Here is a 24,881-nt window from a genome sequence, read left to right on the forward strand (position 1 = left end):
GCAATCTTATCATATTGAGTGTTACCTTTAACCAATATGAAATATCCATCCTTATTCTTCCTTATTTTGATTGGTTTAAAGCCTAGTGTATCTGTGAATAGGATTGCAATGCCTACTATTTTCTGCTTTCCATTTGCTTGGAATATAGATAACCATCCTTTCACCTTGAGTCTATATTTATCTTTTAAGGTAAGATGAGATTCTTGTATGCAGCAGATATCTGGCGTAAGTTTTTGTATCCAGTCATCCAGCCTGTGCCTCTTTAGAGGACAATTTAAACCATTCACATTAATTGAGAGTATTGATAAGCCTTTTGAAAGTCCGGTGGACATTTGTAATCCTTTTGCAACTGTGAAAATTGGAATTTGATCAAAAGTTTCTGGTGAGTTTACTTTTGTGGTGGAGGATTTTGCTGGTCTTTATGGGGGATAGGTCTGAGAATATCCTGGACAGCTGGTTTACTTATGGCGAATTTCTTCAACATGTGAATGTCGTTAAAGTATTTAATTTCTCCATCATAAATGAAACTCAGTTTAGCTGGTTACAGGATCCTTGTTTGAAAGTTATTTTGTTTTAGGAGTTTAAAAGTCGATGACCATACTCTTCTAGCTTGAAAGGTTTCAGCAGAGAGATCTGCAGTTATTCTAATATTCCCCTTGTAGGTTATGGTTTTCTTACATCTGGCTGCTTTGAGAATTTTCTCCTTTATATTAACTTCAGTGAAATTGATTATGATGTGTCTAGGGGATGTCATATTTAGGTTGAGTTGTGCTGGAGTTCTGAAACTGTCTGCTATCTGAATTTCAGAATCTCTTGGTATGTCTGGAAAGTTCTCTTTCATAATCTCATGAAGAATAGACTCTGTGCCTTGTGAAGCCACTTCATTGCTTTCGGGGGTCCCTATAAGGCGGATATTGGTTTTCTTCGAATTATCCCAAAGCTCCGAGAGAGTGATCTGTATTTGCCCTCCATTTCTCTTCCTTGTGAGAGTTTGGGAGCGTTCGAAAGCTTTGTCTTCAGTGTCAGAAATCCTTTCTTCTGCTTGCTCCATTCTATTACTGAGGGATTCTACTATATTTTTCAGATCTCTGAGGGCTGCAACTTCTTGTCTCAATGTGTCAAAATCTTTGGTCATTTGGTCTTTGAATTCGTCATATTCTTGAGACATCTTTTGGATTACTGCTTGGAATTCTAATTCGATCTTATTTGCTGTCCAGATACTGAATTCAATTTCTGACATCACAGTCATTTGTTTATGCATGGGATCTTGGGCTGTTTCTGCCTTGTTTTTCCTTGGGGGAGTTGATCTACTCTGATTATTCATATTGCCAGAGTTTTTCCATTGATTTCATCTCATGATTATTTTTCACCGTTGCCTCTGGCCATCTTCAGAATTGGGGAGGTGTCTCTCCAAGGTTAGACCCTGGTAGGATCCACTCTATTGTTGCTGGATCTTTGTAGGGAGTGACCCTGTGTAGCTCCTCTTGGAGCCCTAGCCAGGGAGTTCTGGCTGTGGGAGCAGCTCTGGAGTGTGGCACACCCAGATCCAGCAACAGGGCGGGGTGTGGTGCACATGGCTCTGGCAGTGCATGGCGCCTGGAGACTTTGGCACAGAGAGCCCAAGGCTTCAGTCCTCTCTGGCCAGGAGGAAGGTTCCACACAGAGGTGGGAAGGGCTCCAGAGGGAAGGTGCAGGTCGTGCAGCTACCAGATTCCCTGGCCAGGTGGGTGGGCCAGTATGGGGGCAGTGAGGGTACAGGAGGGAGGACGTGGGTTGTGTGGCTCCTGGAGTTCCTGGCCGGGGTGGGTGGAGGCCCGGTGGGCATAGGGCATGGGGTACGGGGCCGTGCAGTTGTCCCTGGCCCAGGCTGGTGTGCAGAGGTCCAGTGGGCGTGGGGCACGGGGCTGCTGGTTGGCATCAGTCTCCCTGGCCAGGGCAGGTATTTCGAGGCCCAAGGAAAAAATTAAAGTATTTTTATTCCCCAGCTAATAATAGTAACAACAGCAACACCAAACTTTTATTGAATAATAAATGTTTTGAAATTTTAAATGCTGTTCTAATACTTGAAACAGCCCTATGGGGAAGGTACTTTTTTTAGTCATTTTTAGAAATAATGATGCAATGGCAGAATTGAAAGGCTGGGTAATTTGTTCAGGGTCACATCATTAGTAAGTAATAAAAATGTTAAGTCAAATGTTCACCTTATAACCCATAGCCTGTGCCTGGCAAGGTTACTACTTTACATCCCGATTATAAAAATGAGAGAGGGTAATATTAAATAGTCTCTGGGGTAAGGGAAGTGAAAGCCTTCAGAATTTATACCTGAGCATATACCTAAAAATCTATATAAGTTACTAAGAGTAATCTGAAATATTTTTTCTTCTCCTTAGTTGTCTAGATATCACCAATTTTTAAATTTCTGTAACATGAGATAGAGAGGTAAAATATTGCTGTGGGAAAAGACCTTGGGAGATGAAGTTAGCAAAACCCAAGGATAATGTCATTCATGATGCTGCATTTCAATTTATTGTAGCAGCAGAGATTTCCTGTCCATTCTCCATCCAGTCATTGCCTGAGCCCCAGCAAATGAGATCACAAATCTCAGGGTACCAGGCCACTCAGACAGACCTATTGAAACATAGCAATAGACCTGAGTGGGTCCTTTTGGATTTGGGGAGGCCCTAGATTCAGGTTGCAATACTATCAGAACAAGTAAGACCCCTTCTTCAAGGTGTAGGAAAGTAGAGTTTAGTCACAGAGGTCAACAATTTGAGCAGTGGAAGCAGAAGAGGATGGTGATACATGTCACCCGCTTCTGGATCTAGCTAACAGTTCCCCAGTGCACAAATTTTTCTTCCTGCTTCTCACTGCCTCTGGGCAAAAGTGCAAGAACCAAGGTCCTTCAAAATATCACTCAATCCTTGCTCATGGCTCCTGCCCCAGGCCACCCTATCACTCTAAGAACTCTACCTTCACCATGAAGTGTTCCCCTCCAAACACAGCTTTCTAGTTACTGCCTCTGTGTATGACTGTGGCACAGTCCTCAGGACCTAGTTCAAAGCACCATCGACAGTAACTTCGTAGAGATTCCACATTTGAATTTACCGTGTTGGTGCTCTTGTTCCCTTTTGTGTAAGATGTGAAGATTAGAAGTACTTATGGAATTAAATAGATAAAGCTCCTCCACTGTGCCAGGGATGTAGTAAAGCCTTAGCCTTTACAGAGTTTTATACTTTTTAAAGCTTTTTCTGGCCTTCCAGGTACACATAGAATTGCCCTCATCTGTGCTATTATACAACACTGTATTTGCCTGTGTTATAACCTTGCATACCATACAGGTATTGGTTAATTTGTCTGAGAGAGTATTCTTCTTCTAGAGATCAGCAGGACATCTCACATTTATGTCCTTGTTTTGGTATATTATAGGTGATAACATCGCTGAAAACATACTTCCTTTCTGTCAAGTTTCAAATTGTGATATACCTCACATACCTCATCTTAGGAATTCAGAACTAATCTGATTATTGACAAAGTCATTGATTCTCAAAATTAAGCCTGCATCAGAAAGTCCTGGAAGACTTGTTAAAATGCAGACTGCTGAGTTCTACCCACTCCTAGAGTTTATCTCAGTAATCTTGAGGCCTCTGGAATTTTCATTTCAGACGAATGGATGCTGATATTGTTGTTTGGGGTGGAGGTGAGGGGACATTTTTGAGAACCACTAAATTGAAGTCTTGAACTGTAAGTTGTATCTTGTCTCAAGCATTACCATTTAAAAGGGGGCATAGGGCGGCGCCTGTGGCTCAAGGAGTAGGGCGCCAGTCCCATATGCCGGAGGTGGCAGGTTCAAACCCAGTCCCGGCCAATAACCACAAAAAATAAATAAATAAATAAATAAAATGGGGCATGGGTTTTGGCAAGTAAGAAAGTTAATGATTGGAGGCTGTGGTGTGGCAATTACTGTGGACCTCTCTGAAATGTTACAAGACTAAACTTGGGTAGAGAACCATTGTCCATCCCTTGCAAGGTCTATGGGAAACCCAGAAGCATGTGTCCTATGAGCCAGTCTCAGAAATAAAGGAAAAACAAATCCCAAATCCCAAAGCTACAGTTGCTGGTACAGCTGTAGAGGGAAGGGAGCACTTTTACCTTGTTGGTGGAATTGCAAACTAGTACAGTCCCTTTGGAAATAAGTGTGGAGAATCCTCAAAGAACTCAAAATAGACTTTCCATTTGATTCCACAATCCAATTACTAGGTATCTACCTAGCAGAAAAACAATCATTATATCATAAGGACATTTGCAGTAAAAGATTATTTATCATAGCTCAATTTACACCTCCAAGATGCAGAATCAACCCAAGTGCTCATCAACCCATGAATGGATTAATAAACCGATATATGTATCCCATGGAATACTATTCAGCCATAAAAAGATGGAGGATTTATATCTTTTGTATTAACCTGGATGGAGTTCGAGAACACTCTCCTTAATAAAGTTTCGTAAGATTGGAAAAGCAAGTATCCAATGTATTCAATACTATTATAAAGTCATTAGAGAAATAAATGCACACTCATACAAGGGAAAAACTCAGTTAAATTGACGTTGGGAGAGGGAAGAAGGGGAAAAGTGGGGAGAGGGCAGGAAAGAGAAGAGGAGGATTGGTGTGCTCCCACCTGACGGGTACAATGACAGGGTACCTGCTGGGGAGGGGCACAACTACAACAGGAACTTTACCTAACAAACCCAAACAATGTAACCTAATGTTTGTAATGTTAATCTGAAATTATAAAAAAAAAAAAAGAAATAAGGGAAAAATTCTTCAAATTTCAAAGGAATGAACACCTCTTGTCAGAGACTTCTAGAAGTCGACACACGCACTCCTTGACCTCAGATGTCCCTCCGCTGACTTGAGTGGCTCCAGCAACCCCAAGTAGGTGAGAAAGCAGTGAAGGACAGGACGAGGGCAGAGCAAGCCCTTTGCAGCTGCCTCCCCCGCCTCTGTAGTATAAATGCCGCTCAGGAGGGCCACAGCAGATCTGTTTGCAGTTTGCAATTAGCAAATGGAAAAATATTTTTGATGTTTGCCTCTGGAGCTTTCAATGTTTAGCTGTGCCACTGGGATTAGTTTTATCAGTAAAACAAATCTCTGCTCCCAAAGCTCCTGCTGAAATCTTGTCAGGTAGTTTGAGGACTTTTCTTGGCACGGTTTGTGGATTTACCTTCTCCCTAAAGTGTAGTAAGGAAAGCTGATGATCCCCCTAGAAGCCTTAGAAATCTTTGACATTGATTGGCTCCATACTTATTGACAATTACTACCGCTCATGCAAGCAGGAACGCTAACACCAGCAACGCTTCCATCAGGTCACAATGCTGAATGAGTTAGCTGGACAGTTGAGCATGGAAACGAAGTTGTTTATGACAAATACTCTTCATGGTAGGATGCTGTCTGCTTGACATCCAACACTCTCATTTCCATTTTGGAATTATTAAAGAATTTTTGTTTTTAAATAATTATTGCTGTTCTCACAATTAGCTGGCAAAGGTAAAGTAAACTCCAACAACATTGCTTAATGAGAGGTGCACATCAGGTAAATTACATAGCCGCAGTAAACCTGATATTCTGGAACTGACTCTTTACATAATGAGCCAGGAGGTTTTAGGGATTTAGTTTAGAAGTAGAATGGCACTAACAATGGGCTATATACCCCCTTTCAATGGTATTATAAAGAGAGGAGGAGGGGCCAGAACAAATGGAGGTTACAAAGCAAAGCGCAGATGTGGGTGGGAACTGTTTTCTTTTCACTTCAGTGGCTCTTTTAGGGTATATTGACTAATCCTGAAAACTGCTTTTAATACTGAAGCATGACCTAACAAACAAATGGTGGGGATGAAGGTAAATGTCCATTAATGTAAGTGCCTGTGACAGGGGTAAAAGTAAAACTGGTCCGATGACTGTTTTCTCCAGCTCTGAATGAGTTCAGTGTGGAGATGTACAGTCTGGGAGTGATTGAAGCATTCAGTCCTTCCCTAGCTATGCTGAAGAGCCATTTGCTATCTCAGCAGCATTTGAACAGTCTTCATACATTCAACTGGTGGCCCTTTCTTCAGAAAAGGAACATTTCAAATGCTTATAGCAAAAGTATTAATAATTATGGCCAATCTGAGTTTATGTAGTTTTCTGGTTAATTAAAAAAAAAATTTAATTTTTTTTTTTTTTTTTTTTTTTGAGACAGAGTCTCACTTTATTGCCCTCGGTAGAGTGCTGTGGCGTCACAACTCATGGCAACCTCCAACTCCTGGGCTTAGGCAATTTTCTTGCCTCAACCTCCCGAGCAACTGGGACCACAGGCGCCCGCCACAAAGCCCAGCTATTTTTTTTGTTGCAGTTTGGCCAGGGCCAGGTTTGAACCTGCTACCCTCGGTATGTGGGTCCGGCACTCTACCCACTGAGCCATAGGCACCACTCTGGTTAATTCAAAAATTATATCTCTAAAGTCCTTCATGAAGTAAAAATTCAAGAAGTGCTATTGTTGGAATTAAATAAGAAAAAACCCTGGTGCCTAGTAGTTTTGAATAGTGTAAAGATTTTGCTATTTAATGAAATCTATTAAAATGTGATTTTTATATAAATGTCATTATAAGTAAATGAACCATAAACAGGCACCCTTATACTATAAAATGAATGTCACACAAAGAGTTTGTAACGTAATTTATCAAATAAATAAATATTGACCAGGTGTGGTGACTCACACTTGTAATCCTAGCACTCTGTTGGAAGGATCACTTGAGCTCAGGAGTTTGAGACCATGGCAAGAGTGAGACCCCATCTCTACCAAAAATAGAAAAATTAGCCAGGTGTCATAGCAAGTGCCTGTAGTCATAGCTACTTGGAAGGCTGAGGCAGGAGAATTGCCTGAACCCAGGAGTTTGAGGTTGCTGTGAACTAGGCTGATGCCATGGTACTCTAATCTGGGCAACAGAGAGAGACTCAGTCTCAGTCTCAGAAAAAAAAAAAAAATCTATATCATTAAATATTTATTGATTGCTTATTTTAGGCCCTGAATAGTAAGAAATATTATAGGTTATATTTATAAGGTACATTTATAACTAGCCATAAATACCTGTTGCAAAGGAGGTCATTATTAGGGCAGTCTTACGGAGCTATAACAACTGGATTTTGGAGTAAGGTACAGGATCAAATTTTGGTTCTACTACCAGCTGGATTTCATGTCCATGACCCATAGCCTACTCATCTAAAACCAAGGTCTATAATGCTTAACTACAGCCCTCTGGGGCTGTGAGGACTTATTTTAGTGCCTGGAGTTTAGCAGGGTCTTAATCAGTAGCTACCATCAGCTAGATCAGTCTGATGAGAGTTTAGGTAGATGGATATTTCAAATGTGTCTTAAAGAATGTGTAGAATTTTGAAAGCAAAGTGATGTACTGGTGGTAGAACATTCTAGGCAAGGAGAGTAACTGGATCAAAGATGAGAAGGAGTTGGGTCAGAAAGGGCAGATAAAATGTAAATACTAAGTGTGAGTTGGGGAGATAAAGCCCAAAAATGTTGAAAAACATGCAGAGCAGTTTAGCCTTAGAACTGTAGATTAAGGAAACAATTAGGCAAGAGAGTTCAGGGAAAAAATAGGATGAACTTGGGAAGGCTACTGAGAGTATGCAGGGGTCCTCAAACTGCGGCCCGCGGGCCACATGAGGCGGTGTGATGGTATTGGTTCTGTTTTGTCTTTTTACTTCAAAATAAGATATACGCAGTGTTCATAGGAATTTGTTCATATGTTTTTTTTAAACTATAGTCCGATCCTCCAACAGTCTGATGGACAGTAAACGGGCCCCTGTTTAAAAAGTTTGAGGACCCCTGGAAAGCATTAAGGGCCTTTATAGTGCAGGATAGTGAAAACTGAAAGGAAAGATTAACACACGCTTGAACTATTACGAGTTACTGTTAAAGGTTGTTTTGATTGCCCAGGCTCATAACAATTGCCACCATTTATTCAACAACACTTGACATAATGTCTATCACATAGAGATGAGTTTCAATTGTTGCCTTATTGAATCCTTAAAACAACTGTGTGAGGTAATATGCCCTTACGGTGATGATAAGAAAACTGAACCTTAGAGAACTCATGGCCATAATATATTTCACAGCTTATTTATGGGGGGAATGATTTTATTATGTCTCTCCTATTTTGTTGAATATTCTAAAAAAGATATCTGCATACTTCATTTTTCTATCCTTAGCAGTCTGATGGGGAGAATAGCACAGACTGGGATGTTTATCAAGTCTTTCGATGAATGGATGTGTAGGCAAAGTGGCTCAGAGCTTACATAGCTAATAAGGAGGAATCAGAATTCAAATCTGGATTGTTTATTTTAACACTATATATTAACTCTCATTACTCAATTTCTACATAAACATAAGGTATAAGAAAAAGAGGGCATGATCCAAAAGACAAAAGTACAAGAATGTCTTTATTTATAGCAGCCTTCTCCAGGGCTGTGTCTTCCATATGGCAGAGTTACTTGTCTTGAAACCAGTTTCTCCGTATCTCTCTGGGAGGCCAGGATGCCTACCATACCCCATTTGGCTAAAGCCGATGGCAGGACACTGAAGATCCAAATGAAAGCTGTGTCACACAGATCTGTTTAAACACAGAGCAGCACATATTTTATAGGCCACGGTATCCACAGATCATACTGGCAATCTCAGATTCCTGTGGCTTGCTTTCCCCCAACATCCACACATCACTCTCTGAATTTAACTTGGAAAAGTTAGAACTGCTGGCATAAGACAATATCCATATATAAGCAATCAATGTGATTAACTGAATGCCAAAAATACACCCTGTATATATTTCTCAGGAAAGGCAAGCAAATAAAGTGTATATTTTATTGTATATACTTACCATTCTATGAAAAGTTAAACAGTGAAATATACCAATGTATGATGTATTATACTGAGTCTTTGCTTGTAGTCAGTAAATATCACTTAATCAAACCAGATTATACTTCTAAAATATCCCTCTTACTCCAAATCATCTAATTTGGTGACAAATGCTATACACATTCTATTTGATTTGTAGACTTGTAAATTTGAGACACCTTGAACACAGCCTGAGGAGAGGGATATTAAGTCAAGGTCCATGCCTGTCCAAGGGGGAGGTGTCAATCTTGGGTGGGGTTTAGCTTAATTTTGTGCAACTCAAAAAAGTTAGGTTAATTATTCCTCCCCCTTCCCCCAGTTCTCAAAGGGAATTCTGTCTCCTGCAAACATTTGCAACGTTTTGGCCTATGATGTAGTCCTGAGTTATGGAACATACAGTCTCATGTAGTGGCCAGTCCTTTGTACAAAATCACAGTGAAGTGATCTGTGCCTTTAAGGCACTTATAACTAATTTGATGGAAAATAAATGGACATATGAAAAAGTAATAAAAGAGGGAGGTGGTGATCCTTACAATATGTACAATGTGTTGGAGCTCAGATCTGCAGGGAAATGGAGTGTCCAGGGCAAAGTCTGTGACGAAGGTGGGCAAGGAAACAATAGAAGGAGCCCCGCTGGAGTAGAAAACACAGCTGGGGAGAAGAAAGGGCTGGCATGGAGGCCGAGCAGAGTGATCAAGGAGGCAGACTGGATGTGGAGTAACTTTACTATTTGACTTCTGCCAGGATAAATGTAGTTTTTAGTAATGCATGATTAAAAATAAGAAAATGACTTCTTTGCTTATTTAGTGATTAAAAAGATCTTTTGGTACCCAGATGGGGGAGGAGGGGCTGTCACACGCAGAGCCTTCTGTATACCAGGTTCACGCCCTCCTTCACTCTGCACAGAAGGAATGGGCATGTGTTTTTAACGTGTACTCTTCCGAGAGCAAAGGAAGGTTCTGATTCGCCCTTTAACAGGCCCTTCATGAGAATGCACAGTCTGTTGAGTCAATAGACATCAAAAAAGATGTTCACTACTTTGGGTCTTGAGCTTAGCCTGGAAGTGCTGAAAGCCAGTCACCAGGGGGTGTGATGTGCGGTGAAGAGCAGCGGCTTTGCCTGAGACGAACGTTTAGTTATTAACCTTGGGCAAAGCTCCTCCCTCTTTGCTTTAGTTTCTCATCTGTAAAATGGGAAACATGCTTGTCCCATGAAACAACTGAGAATTAAGTGAGCTAAATGAGAACATTGCTTGAAATAACATGAAATAACTGAGAATTAAGTGAGCTAAATGAGAACATTGCTTGAAACAGGGCAAGCGTGTAAACGATAGTAGCTGTTACTACAGTATCTATATTCTAGAAAACCAAGCTTACGATGGATGCGCGGAGCTCGTCCTTCCAACGCTACTCAGCCCGCGGGCTCCAGCGCGGCGAGGGTGCACAGCGCGCTGGACTTCAGGCCGCGGAGACACAGGCCCGCTTCCAGGGAGCGTGACTGCTGCCCTGGGTTATTGCCCGTGGATTTGCTCATCTTGTGTGTTCAGCCCACTGAATTAAATTCCCTTTGGTTACAGGAGGATGTTGACAAAGCAGTGAAGGCCGCGAGGCAGGCTTTCCAGATGGGCTCTCCATGGCGCACTATGGACGCTTCCGAGAGGGGCCGACTGCTGTACAAATTGGCTGATTTAATGGAAAGAGATCACCTGCTGCTGGCGGTGAGTGTTAACCGAACGGGACAGGCAGATACAGCTCTTGAAAGCAGTCATTATTTTTTATTGGCAGGCCGTTTTAGTTTTAGTGACCACTATGTGCTCTTTACAAAGAGAAAGACTTTATCTCAGGTCTTGTGTGTGACTCTTAACCTGTGAGTCTATTGTCAAATAGTAATCTGTACTCCAGTTCTAGGTGATGTTAATGTCTGCTCCCCTAATAGGTTCTACCGTCTAAACTTTGGCAAACTCCAAGCTAAACTAAAGCAAAGAAATATCTTTCCTTTACCTTAGAACTTCTTCTCAAAGCCCTTACCACAGCTACGTGCAGTTTGAATCTCCTAGAATGGTGGAGTGGGTTTCTTAAAGTCCTTGACTACTGACTTAATCCTTTTAGTCGAAAAACTCATCATGTGTTCAAGGTGCCCAAAATATTTCTCTAAAATAAATCATATTCCTCTTTAGTCTAGCCTACCAAGGTGTTTAATAAATGGCTACTTTTCCCGTTCCTGAAATGTCTGTTCACAATATTCATAATTAAATTATGTTCTTTTTATAGGTGAAAAAGACAAAGACCAAAAATCTAATGATGGACGTGTTTATAAAAATTGTTTCTTTTTATTTATATTTTAGCAGATAGATGAGTCAGTGTATAATATCCTTGGTAAAGGTGTATTTTTATTTTTGTTATCTAAGTTGGGCAATATATTGAAGCTAATTTAAACACAAACCAATACCAAGATCAGGTTCCACCGTAAATCTGTATTACCTTTAGAATCTGAAAGTGGCAGTAACGAAGCAGCCTACTTTAAAAAAAATATTAACATCAGCAACAATTGTTGAAGGACCATTTATTACTCATTGATAATTTAGCATAATTCAAAATATGCAGAACTATGGCACAGAAACTGTGTGCAATAAAGCTGTATTAACCAAAATGTCCTGTAGGAAAACAGCAGGGTTTGCTTAAACTTGGTTCCTTGCATTTATCTGATCCGCTTATTGCCTGTTAGCATAGGAGCCTATGGGGGGTTCAGTACAGTCCTACAAAACTTAGGTTTGACTAAATTTAGAGATAGTGGACAGTATAATACAGAGGCAGGACAGCTCAGCGCAGATCTGACTAAGACTGGGTGGCCTCCTTCCTGGATGTGCATATATTAAATAGTGATCGATTCCTAGAAAGTTTGTTAGATGGGAGACATTCAAAATGAGATCAAAAGAGCACTAGTCTTTAGAAACCAGAATATTACCACCTTTTGTACCCAAATCTTACTATTGGACCTCGAGCAAGTCACTTTTACCTTTTTATGACTTAAGATTTCTTCCATTTGCAAAATTCTCTAGCGCTTGTTTATTCAAAATATTGGCTCTACATATATTTTTAATGTAAAACTTTGATGGAATTTTAGATTTGGAATTTGCTCTCTTTTTCAGACAATGGAGGCACTAAATGGTGGAAAACTATTTGCCAGTGCATATCTCATGGATATAGAAATCTGTGTGAAAGCTTTACGCTACTGCGCAGGCTGGGCTGACAAGATACAGGGCCGGACTATACCAGCCGGTAGGTGCCTCTGCACAACCCCTGGGGGTGGGAGTACCAGTGAGGAGATTACTAAAGAGCTGAGTATTTTCAACTCTCCCTTTTAAAAATGTCAATCAAATGAGACAATGTTATTTTCTCCTAGACTTTGAGGAAACACAGTTCTAAACCTGGAAGTTCTGTTAGGATTCATCAGGTGGCTTTTTTTATATATATATATTTGCTGCCAGAAATACTCAGACCAATTAACCTTGAATATGAGGTCCATCGAATAAATGGCTTTTAAAGTTATTTTAGCATAATCATGCAGAATATAACACTATTGCTATCTTAGAAAATATTAAAGTAACAAAATTGTTACAACCACAATCACTGATTGGAGGCAATTATCTCTGTAAGAACCTAAAATTTTAAAAGCTGGTTTCTGGAATAATTTATTTGGGTTATATTCTAATAGTGACATTTTTAGTCTTTCTATAATGTAATTATTTATGCCTCTTTTCAGGTTCCTGTATGTGTCAGTTATGGTCATCTCTGCCTGGTCAAGCTCAGTAGAGTGAGGCCACACAAATTAAACAAACTAATTCACTTTGATTTGTTTCAAATAGCTTCAGAGCAAAATGGAACTGTGTTTTCAGCCCAAGTTAGGGACTCGTGTGTGTGAACATGTATGTATGTAGTAGAGGATGTACCTAATGGAATAGAAATATGAAAAACACTTCATACGAAATGTGAAAAAGTATCACTTTGGGAAACACTCCTGGCGGAATTTAATTCATGTAAACTTATGACTTTAGGAATATGGCACCCTCTAACCTGACCCTGATGTGCATTTCCTAAATACTCGCAACATCCGACAGGTGTGAAGTGACAGCCAGGAAATTAAAAGAGGACAGTGAAACTATGGTGGTACCAAGAAACGTGACTGTTTTAATAATTGTCTTACTTTATGCTGGGACAAAATGGTAGCAGTCATGTAAAGTATTAATAAATCTCAATAGAGAAATTCTGGCTGAAACCAGGAGGCTTCTGTGGGAACTAAAACAGAACTGAACACAAGCACCATGTAACTCTTGGGACGACCACATCAAACTTTGATGCACACGAATCAGTCAAAAAGAAATCTAGATCAAAAACAAATGTCTTTTATTTTGGTCATGTTTTTTCATGGATGAAGGGAATTTACTTTTATCGTTTGATAGACAAATAGAAAATACATTAGAACAAGCGAGTAGAAAAGGATTATTAATCATTGGGAGATTTTTTAAATTACATTTTAAAATTTTATTATTTTTTAAATTTGTGTATGGTACTTTGAAACTCTAGAACTTTGAGCTGACAGAAACATAATTGAATGTAATTTCTCTATAAACTAGAGACCTCCTATTTCTTTTCTCATTCCTTTGTTAAAAATTGTTGAGAACAAGATGATTGAGAAATCAGCCCTCCAAGATGATGAGGGATAAAATTAATTGTCTTTCATATCTTTTCCAATTTTTCATTTTGCTTTCATCTAATTCAAGTTTATGGTCCTTATCATTCCGAATTATGATTTGAGGGCTCCATTTTCATTTTGCAAACAGTTGGAGATATGTTTTACTTTTTAATTATTGTCTACACTGTTCTCTCCATCAGCCCCAAACCACCACTCTGTGAATGTCAAATACATTCATTTATATATAATTGTGTGTATATCTGTTTCACTTCCTAGATGGAAACGTTTTTACTTACACAAGGCATGAACCCATTGGTGTATGTGGCCAAATCAATCCTGTAAGTTGTTCTTCTATATAATTCTAGTTTTTTAAAAAAAATTCTAATTCTGTAGATTTAGTAATGAAGCTTTCTAATACCAATAGATTCTAATACATTCGTTCAATGTGAAGTACACGTAGGATTTGTTGAACCCAGTCTCCTGGTGACTAAGCATCTTAGATATGAATTAGGTACTCCAAAACCCTGCCTATACCCTGCAATGTCTCTTGAGGGCATGTCAGTACTACAGAATCAACAGATCTTAACCTTTTACCATATAGTTTGTTTTTTAAAAATATTATGTCCTCTTTTTAAGAGCCATACTTTACACATATAAGGCAAAGTGCTCACCACTGGCACATGTGCTGTGGGTCACCATTTCCCATCTGAGTGAAATGTAGTAGGGCCCACTAGTCTCCAACACTATCTCGTCATTGGGGGCTTTTTATCATGAACAACAGAAACAAGCACAGTGTTCTAATGCTGAAAAATATTTTTAAATTAAAATGGAAGAAACAACACCATTGTTGGAAGAGGCCTTTAGAGCATAGCATTGTATGGAATACATTGTGCCTTAAAGTAAGCGGTTCTGAGCCTCCAAATTATTCTTAGAAAAGATCATATTTTTACGTGGAATTGTGAAGAATTCCTTTTAAGCTTAACAAACAGGAAACTATCTCAATGATGTCACTTCAGCTGACTTTTAAAAGCCAAATAAAAAGATGACAAAGTATCTTGAAGTTCTTAGATGAAGAATTGGCTACAATTTCTCTTTTATTTCAATGAGATTGAAATGTATCATATCAACATTTTTTTTTTTAACTTTTTTTTTTTTTATTGTTGGGGATTCATTGAGGGTACAATAAGCCAGGTTACACTGATTGCAATTGTTAGGTAAAGTCCCTCTTGCAATCATGTCTTGCCCCCATAAAGTGTGACACACACCAAGGCCCCACCCCCCCCTCCTTCCCTCTTTCTGTTTCCCCCCCATAACCATAATTGTCATTAATTGTCCTCATATCAAAATTGAGTACATAGGATTCATGCTTCTCCATTCTTGTGATGCTTTACTAAGAATAATGTCTTCCACGTCCATCCAGGTTAATACGAAGGATGTAAAGTCTCCATTTTTTTTAATGGCTGAATAGTATTCCATGGTATACATATACCACAGCTTGTTAATCCATTCCTGGGTTGGTGGGCATTTAGGCTGTTTCCACATTTTGGCGATTGTAAATTGAGCTGCAATAAACAGTCTAGTACAAGTGTCCTTATGATAAAAGGATTTCTTTCCTTCTGGGTAGATGCCCAGTAATGGGATTGCAGGATCAAATGGGAGGTCTAGGTTGAGTGCTTTGAGGTTTCTCCATACTTCCTTCCAGAAAGGTTGTACTAGTTTGCAGTCCCACCAGCAGTGTAAAAGTGTTCCCTTCTCTCCACATCCACGCCAGCATCTGCAGTTTTGAGATTTTGTGATGTGGGCCATTCTCACTGGGGTTAGATGATATCTCAGGGATGTTTTCATTTGCATTTCTCTAATATATAGAGATGATGAACATTTTTTCATGTGTTTGTTAGCCATTCATCTGTCGTCTTTAGAGAAAGTTCTATTCATGTCTCTTGCCCATTGATATAAGGGATTGTTGGCTTTTTTCATGTGGATTAATTTGAGTTCTCTATAGATCCTAGTTATCAAGCTTTTGTCTGATTGAAAATATGCAAATATCCTTTCCCATTGTGTAGGTTGTCTCTTTGCTTTGGTTATTGTCTCCTTAGCTGTACAGAAGCTTTTCAGTTTAATGAAGTCCCATCTGTTTATTTTTGTTGTTGTTGCAATTGCCATGGCAGTCTTCTTCATGAAGTCTTTCCCCAGGCCAATATCTTCCAGTGTTTTTCCTATGCTTTCTTGGAGGATTTTTATTGTTTCATGCCTTAAGTTTAAGTCCTCTATCCATCTTGAATCAATTTTTGTGAGTGGGGAAAGGTGTGGGTCCAGTTTCAGTCTTTTACATGTAGACATCCAGTTCTCCCAACACCATTTATTGAATAGGGAGTCTTTCCCCCAAGGTATGTTCTTGTTTGGTTTATCAAAGATTAGGTGGTTGTAAGATGTTAGTTTCATTTCTTGGTTTTCAATTTGATTCCAAGTGTCTATGTCTCTGTTTTTGTGCCAGTACCATGCTGTCTTGAGCACTATGGCTTTATAGTACAGACTAAAATCTGGTATGCTGATGCCCCCAGCTTTATTTTTGTTACAGAGAACTGCTTTAGCTATACGGGGTTTTTTCCGGTTCCATACAAAACGCAGAATCATTTTTTCCAAATCTTGAAAGTACGATGTTGGTATTTTGATAGGAATGGCATTGAATAGGTAGATTGCTTTGGGAAGTATAGACATTTTAACAATGTTGATTCTTCCCATCCATGAGCATGGTATGTTCTTCCATTTGTTAATATCCTCTGCTATTTCCTTTCTGAGGATTTCATAGTTTTCTTTATAGAGGTCCTTCACCTCCTTCGTTAGGTATATTCCTAGGTATTTCATTTTCTTTGAAACTATGATGAAGGGAGTTGTGTCCTTAATTAGCTTCTCATCTTGACTGTTATTGGTGTACACAAAGGCTACTGACTTGTGGACATTGATTTTATATCCTGAAACATTACTGTATTTTTTGATGACTTCTAGGAGTCTTGTGGTTGAGTCTTTGGGGTTCTCTAAGTATAAGATCATGTCGTCAGCAAAGAAGGAGAGTTTGACCTCCTCTGCTCCCATTTGGATTCCCTTTATTTCCTTGTCTTGCCGAATTGTATTGGCTAGAACTTCCAGCACTATGTTGAATAGTAAAGGTGATAGAGGACAACCTTGTCTGGTTCCAGTTCTAAGAGGAAAAGCTTTCAGTTTTACTCCATTCAGTAAAATGTTGGCTATGGGTTTGTCATAGATAGCTTCAATCAGTTTTAGAAATGTGCCACCTATACCTATACTCTTCAGTGTTCTAATTAGAAAAGGATGCTGGATTTTATCAAATGCTTTTTCTGCATCTATTGAGAGGATCATGTGATCTTTATTTTTGCCTCTGTTAATATGGTGGATAACGTTTATGGACTTGCGTATGTTAAACCAGCCTTGCATCCCTGGGATGAAGCCTACTTGATCATGATGAATGACTTTTTTGATGATAAGCTGTAATCTATTGGCTAGGATTTTGTTGAGAATTTTTGCATCTATATTCATGAGTGAGATTGGTCTGAAATTCTCCTTTTTGTTTGGGTCTTTTCCTGGTTTTGGTATCAGGGTGATGTTTGCTTCATAGAATGTGTTGGGGAAGATTCCTTCTTCCTCAATTTTTTGGAATAATTTCTGCAGTACAGGAATAAGCTCTTCCTTGAAGGTTTGACAGAATTCTGGAGTGAAGCCATCTGGCCCAGGGCATTTTTTGGTTAGAAGATTTTTTATTGTTTCTTTGATCTCAGTGCTTGAAATTGGTCTGTCCAGGAGCTCTGTTTCTTCCTGGCTGAGTCTAGGGAGAGGGTGTGATTCCAAATATTGATCCATTTCTTTCCCATTGTCAAATTTCTGGGCATAGAGTTTCTGGTAGTATTCAGAGATGATCTCTTGTATCTCTGTGGGATCAGTTGTTATTTCCCCTTTATCATTTCTGATTGAGGTTACTAGAGATTTTACTTTTCTATTCCTCGTTAGTCTGGCCAATGGTGTATCTATTTTATTTATTTTTTCAAAAAACCAACTCCTTGTTTCATTAATTTTCTGAATGATTCTTTTGTTTTCAATTTCATTGATCTCTGATTTGATTTTGGATATTTCTTTTCTTCTACTGAGTTTAGGCTTAGATTGTTCTTCTTTTTCCAATTCCATAAGATCTCTTGTGAGATTGTTGATGTGCTCTCTTTCTGTTTCTCGAATGTAGGCATCTACAGCAATGAATTTTCCTCTCAAAACTGCTTTTGCAGTATCCCACAGGTTTTGGTAGCTTGTGTCTTCATTGTTGTTATGCTCAAGGAAGTTAATGATTTCCTGTTTTATTTCTTCCTGCACCCATCTGTTATTCAACAGAAGATTGTTTAATTTCCATGCCTTTGGGTGGGGTCGAGCATTTTTGTTAGAGTTGAGTTCCACCTTTAGTGCCTTATGGTCTGAGAAGATACAAGGTAAAATTTCAATTCTTTTGATTCTGTTGATATTTGTTTTGTGTCCCAGGATATGATCAATTTTGGAGAATGTTCCATGGGGTGATGAGAAGAATGTATACTCTTTAACTTTGGGGTGGAGTGTTCTATATGCGTCTATCAATCACAGTTGTTCTAGGGTCTCATTTAAATCTCTTTTGTCTTTGTTTAATTTCTGTTTAGAGGATCTGTCCAGTTCTGTAAGAGGAGTGTTAAGGTCCCCTGTTATTATGGTATTATCAGATATCGTTCAGACTGAGTAAGGTCTGTTTCAAGAATCTGGGAGCATTTAAATTGGGTGCATAAATATTTAGAATTGAAATGTCTTCTTGTATTTTTCCCTTGACCAATATAAAGTGACCATCTTTGTCTTTTTTGACTTTAGTTGCTTTAAATCCACATGTATCTGAAAATAAGATTGCAACTCCTCTTTTCTTCTGAATTCCATTTGCCTGAAAAATTGTCTTCCAACCCTTGACTTGGAGCTTTAATTTGTCTTTTGAAGCCAGGTGTGTTTCTTGCAGACAGCAAATGGATGGCTTGTGTTTTTTTTTTTTTTTTTTTGTAGAGACAGAGTCTCACTTTACCGCCCTCGGTAGAGTGCCGTGGCCTCACACGGCTCACAGCAACCTCCAGCTCTTGGGCTTATGTGATTCTCCTGCCTCAGCCTCCCGAGCAGCTGGGACTACAGGCGCCCACCACAACGCCCGGCTATTTTTTTGTTGCAGTTTGGCCGGGGCTGGGTTTGAACCCACCACCCTTGGCATATGGGGCCGGCGCCCTACTCACTGAGCCACAGGTGCCGCCCGGATGGCTTGTGTTTTTTAATCCAGTCAACCAATCTATGTCTCTTCAGTGGGGAATTCAAGCCATTAACATTTATTGAGATAATTGATAAGTGTGGTAGTATTCTATTCGTCTTATTTGGTGAGAGTCCATTGCTTAGTTTTATCTTTTGCATCAGTGTGGAGGTTAGGTTCTGTCCTTTAATTTCTGAGTTCTTACTTTGCTGCTGATCCATTGTGGTGCTCAGTGTGCAGAACAGGTTGAAGTATTTCCTGTAGGACTGGTCTTGTTGTGGCAAATTTCCTCAATGTTTGTATATCCATAAATGATTTGATTTCTCCATCAATTTTGAAGCTTAACTTAGCACGGTACAGAATTCTGGGCTGGAAATTGTTCTGTTTAAGTAGATTAAAGGTAGATGACCATTGTCTTCTTGCTTGGAAAGTTTCATTAGAGAAGTCTGCGGTCACTCTGATGGATTTGCCCCTGTAGGTCAACTGGCGCTTACTCTTGGCAGCTTGCAGAATCTTTTCTTTTGTCTTGACTTTGGACAGGTTCATCACAATGTGTCTTGGAGAAGCTCGGTTAGAGCTGAGGCGACCTGGGGTCCGATAGCCCTCTGAAAGCAGTGTGTCAGAATCTTTGGTGATATTTGGGAAATTTTCTTTTATAATATTCTCTAGTATGACTTCCATTCCTCTGGGGCATTGCTCTTCCCCTTCTGGAATTCCTCTAACTCGTATGTTGGAACGCTTCATAAAGTCCCATAATTCTGACAGTGAACGTTCTGCTTTCTCTCTCTTCTTTTCTGCCTCTTTTACTATCTGAGTTATCTCAAAAACTTTGTCTTCTACCTCTGAAATTCTTTCTTCTGCATGGTCTAACCTGTTGCTGATACTTTCCATTGCATCTTTAAGTTCCCTGATTGACTGTTTCATTTCCTTCAGCTCTGCTATATCTTTTTTATATTCTTCATATCGTTCATCTCTGATTTGATTCTGTTTTTGGATTTCCTTTTGGTTATTTTCCACTTTATTAGCAGTTTCCTTCATTGTTTCCATCATTTCTTTCATTGTTTTCAACATGTGTATTCTAAATTCCCTTTCTGTCATTCCTAACATTTCTGTATAGGTGGAATCCTCTGCAGTAGCTACCTCATGGTCCCTTGGCGGGGTTGTTCTGGACTGGTTCTTCATGTTGCCTGGAGTTTTCTGCTGATTCTTCCTCATGAGTGATTTCTTTTATCTATTTCCTTGCCCTAATTTTCCTTTCACTTCCTCTTGCTCTTTAAGTTCTCATGCCTGTGGACTAAGGGTTACAGGACCAGAAGGGTGAGAAGGTTGAAGAGCAATAAAGGGATGAAAGAATGGAGGACCGAGTGATAAGAAAAAAAAAGAAAAATAGAGAAAGGAGAGGGGGTGGGTAAAAGGAATATTGACAAAAAGAAGAGAGGCACAGAAAGAGGGAGACGGAGCAATATAGGTGTACAGTAGGGTACTTTGATACAACCTTAAAAAAAAACAAACACCTTCTGGGGGTGCCCAGTTGTGTGGTTCCCTTGAGGTCAGCAGCTCTTTGCTAACCTGATCAGACACAGTACCCCACCTCCACCAAGTAGAGAGGAAAGACAAAAATCCTGTAAATCAAACCACAACAAGCAAACAGAAAACTTACGGGATAAAATTGGTTGGAAAACCAAATAATAGCAGTAGAAACCCTAACAAAAATGAAGTTCTAATTATTGAAATAGGCAGCAATGGGAAATTATAATTAAACTAGAAAAATTGAGAAAGAAAAAGGATCTGTATGGAAAAGGTTGAACTTAAAAACAAAACAACAATCTACAACATCAAAATAAAAAAAACAACCAACCAAAAAAAAAAAAAAAAACACAACCAAAAACAAAGCAGTATGTATATGTTATTGAATATTATCTGGGCAACACGTGGTCTTCTGGGGTATGAGATGTTAATCACAGTTCTGATACAACTGGAGGCTGCTAGTTTCTCAAATCCCAGCAGGTAGACACCCTAAATCTCTCTTCAGCCCACTTAAAAGGCTCTTTGAACTTGTTCACTTGCTGAGCAGAAGCTTTCCCAGGGAAGTGCTTGTCACTGGAATCACTGCTGAAGTGGCTATCCACTTACCCTGTGTGCCAAAACTGGTCTCCCTGTGCCCCCGAGGGTTAGGGCTGCAAGGTGGCTCAGACCTCGCCCTTAGGCTACTTGGTCACTGGGTTACCAGCTCCCACCCAATTCTAGGTCTGCGACCCTGAGGGAGGAGCTTGCCGGGGCAGATTGCTCACAATGGCTGCCCCCTGTGACCCAGAGCCAAACACTATTAGCTCCGTCTGGCTCAGCGGCTCAGACTGGGGCCCTAGACAAAGGCCAAAGTTCTCCGCACTCCCGCTCAGGCTCTCCCCAAGGCAGTTCAGCTGAGTGCCAAGTCCAAAGACACCAAAATAGTTCACAGGTAAGGCCTTTCTGGTTTGCAGTCTCGCTGCTACTGAACTTACAGTTGCGGGCGGGTTTAGACGGATTGAACACACGCGACCGCTTGCTGGTTTTCCACTGTTTTAGTCCTCCTCTTGGGGTGCAGAAGTCTCTTGCTGACTCCCTGTATCCTCTCAGGGGTGATGATAGGCAGATCCCAGCAGCCAGAGATGCCTGGAGTCCTATCTCCCCAGACTCATGGTGCCCAGATTCAAGGAAGCTGTTACTCGGCTGCCATCTTGCTCCGCCCCTCTCCCATATCAACATTTTAATGAAATTCCTCATTAATTAAAAAGGCCAATAATACCTATAAAATTATATAATTGTAAATACTGATAATGGATAATATATAGTGTGTGCCTATTGTGAACCAATCATTGTGTTAAGCTCTTGGCCCACTTTCTTGATTAATCCTCAGAACAACCATCTGCAGTAGAGTGGACCATTGGCAGCACTTAAAGATGATGAAATCACACACACAGAGCAAGTAACTTACATTACTGCCAATCCTGTGGCTACTAGTGATTAAGTTGTGGTTTGAACCCAAATAGTTGGCCTCTGGACCCAGTGTATCTTTGTCTTTAACAAGGTTATTTGTCCTAGAAAGAAATGCTACAAAATGATGCTACTATGTAAATAAAAGCAATAAATGAGGAATAGTCGCATATTTTAAACACTTACAGATAACTTACAATATGCTTAATGGGAAGCCAAGCTATGTAGTGATTTTTACTTTCCTGGTAGAAGAAGAACTCAAATGGGAGTGTGTGATTGAATTTTGGAGCTATTTCCTACTCTCTTCCCACTGGTTTATTTAGAGCATTTTAGCATTTCTAATTGCCTTTTTTTTTTTTTTTTGAGACAGAGTTTCACTCTGTTGCCCTTGGTAGAGTGCAGTGGTGTCATAGTTCACAGCAACCTCAGACTCTTGGGCTCAAGCTATTCTCTTGCCTCAGCCTCCAAAGTAGCTGGGACCACAGGCCCCCACCACACGCCCAGCTACTTTTAGAGACAAGGTTTCTCTCTGACTCAGGCTGGTCTTGAACCTGGGAATTCAGGCAATCCACCCAGGTTAGCCTCCCAGCGTGCTAGGATTACAGTCATGAGCCACATGCCTGGCATTTCTAATTGCTTTTGAAAATGAAGCTAATAGAATATACCAGCCAGTTATATAAAACTACTGCAATACTTATTTTAATATCTGCAGAAGTTAGAATGTAGAAGTTAGATAAGAAAATATGCTTTTCAGCAACATAAAGATTCTATTATGTGATGTTTTTTAGTGGAATTTCCCATTGATCACGCTTATTATGAAGATAGCACCTGCCCTGAGCTGTGGAAACACTGTGATTGTCAAACCAGCAGAGCAAACTCCTCTCACGGCTCTTCAGGTGGCATCCTTGGTAAAAGAGGTAAGTCTCCTAAGTGCACATATTCACAAAAACTTGAGTTCATTTAGTGCTACTGCAAATTGTATTGTTGACAACAGACTCCTGTCGAGTGTGGGGATGTACGTAGCAGGGCTGGGATTCAACCTGAGTGAGTCTCTGCCCAAATGCAGACAGTATGTCTGATGCCAGGGGTTGACATCAGTCACCTGGAGATCACCTTTTTATTTCTTCTGTCCAACTCTCATGAACATAAATTTATATTGAAATTGGTATAGTATTCTTTCAAATTTGAAATGTTAAGTTGGTTTGTAACTGCCATTAATGTCCTGGTGGTTTCTGCAAATTTGTTCAATTTAGTATAGGATGATTAGAGACCTCTGTGCAAAGATGCTTGTTTGTACCATAAGGCCACATTCTATCTAAATCCATCTCCCATAAGTAGATGTGTTCATATTCTCTTCTAATGTGGGTTCCTCTGCCTTTATCCTTCTGTTTAAAACTAGTAAAAGAGCCCATGAAACTTATCTTAAACTATCTATATTGTGTTAATATACTTACAAACCTTTGTTCTTTTTTCTTCATATCTTCCAAAACTTAAAACAACAAATATGCAGTTACCAGAAAATTCAATTCAGGAAATCTGAGCTCATGTCTTAAAAATGTTCTTTATTTCACATTAAAAACAGGCAAAAGAGATGTCAAGATAAAATGTTTTCATGTGATGAACGTGAAATGTTAAGGTGCTCTACTCAGTTCCCCCACTTTCTACCTGAAATCTTTAACCGGCGCTGAAACCGATCGTGAAATGTAACCATAAACAGGATGACCATACTTATTTAACATTTTACTGATTAAATAACAACAATGGAGTCTTCCACTTCGACTGTTATGCCCTGAACAATTGACTGTAAACTAAAACATGTGATGTCCCTTTAGCTTCTTAGTTTTGCTGGTGGGGAAGATAAACATAGTGCTTTCCTTCTGTGTAAGTAATTTACCAAACACTTATTCATGTTTTCCCTGTGAGTTTCTATGATGGTGCATGAGGGAGTAATCTTAGAGCAATAATCTATAGAGTATGGACTTAACCCTGAGGAGAAACAATGTGACCCTGAGTTGTTTTATGTGGGCTAATATTAACTGTAATATATTATTAGTAATATCTTATAACTATAATAATAATAATGAATATATCCATAAAGCCATTTAGCTGAATTTTCCTGTTTTCCCTTTCAGGCAGGGTTTCCTCCTGGAGTAGTGAATATTGTCCCTGGTTACGGGCCGACTGCAGGAGCAGCCATTTCCTCTCACATGGACATAGACAAAGTGGCCTTCACAGGATCAACAGAGGTAATATCCCTTACTCAGGTTGGAGGTTAGAATGTCTGCACGTCTCAGATGCTTGTTTTATGTAACTAATTTTGAGCCAACACTTCCCTAAAGCAAAAGTTTTTTTTAATGTTTTGCTTCATATTCTAGCTTTCAAATATGTGCATAGAACATAAGCAGATATAGTTTGGATGAAATGAAGTAGCCATTACAAACTCAGAGGATGAAGTGAGCTATTTTTAACATGTTCCCATTATTATATTTTTGTTGAGAAATATGGCCACTGAGACCTTGTCATGTAATTTTAAGGTTTATAATGAAAATATAAATGAATGAATATAATATTATCTTGTAGATTATGAAAATTAAATAGGAGAGCCTTACCCTCAGCTTCTTATTGGAGGCTCTCCTATTTTCTCTCTTCCTTAGACATTCAGAAAGGGAACCAGAAACTCAGCTTCCTTTTAATATTACTGTTGGCCTAGACCAGTAGTTCTCAACCTTCCTAATGCCTCCTCATGACCCTTTAATACAGTTCCTCATGTTGCGGTGACCCCTAAACATAAAATTATTTTCGTTGCTACTTCATAACTGTAATTTTGCTACTGTTATGAATTGTAATGTAAATATCTGATATGCAGGATGTATTTTCACTGTTACAAAGGGGTCGCGACCCACAGGTTGAGCACCTCTGGCCTAGACTAACTTTTCTCCTTGTCTGGCTCAAGCTTGGGCATCCCA

At 39.5% G+C, this 24,881-nt stretch overlaps 1 protein-coding gene across 2 annotated transcripts in view; it reads left to right on the top strand.

Moving 5' to 3' along the window:
• The window catches only part of LOC128574486 (aldehyde dehydrogenase 1A1-like), a 158,865-nt gene that overhangs the window by 114,750 nt on the left and 19,234 nt on the right, over positions 1 to 24,881 (top strand). For both annotated transcript variants that reach the window (XM_053575090.1, XM_053575084.1), the window contains 5 exons: positions 10,519 to 10,659; positions 12,091 to 12,220; positions 13,911 to 13,972; positions 22,704 to 22,832; positions 24,048 to 24,161. In XM_053575090.1, coding sequence (XP_053431065.1) covers positions 10,519 to 10,659; positions 12,091 to 12,220; positions 13,911 to 13,972; positions 22,704 to 22,832; positions 24,048 to 24,161 — 576 coding nt within the window. The remainder of the gene's footprint in view (positions 1 to 10,518; positions 10,660 to 12,090; positions 12,221 to 13,910; positions 13,973 to 22,703; positions 22,833 to 24,047; positions 24,162 to 24,881) is intronic.

Source organism: Nycticebus coucang, chromosome 2 (genome assembly GCF_027406575.1).
Source record: "Nycticebus coucang isolate mNycCou1 chromosome 2, mNycCou1.pri, whole genome shotgun sequence".
Taxonomy (NCBI): Eukaryota; Metazoa; Chordata; class Mammalia; order Primates; family Lorisidae; genus Nycticebus; species Nycticebus coucang.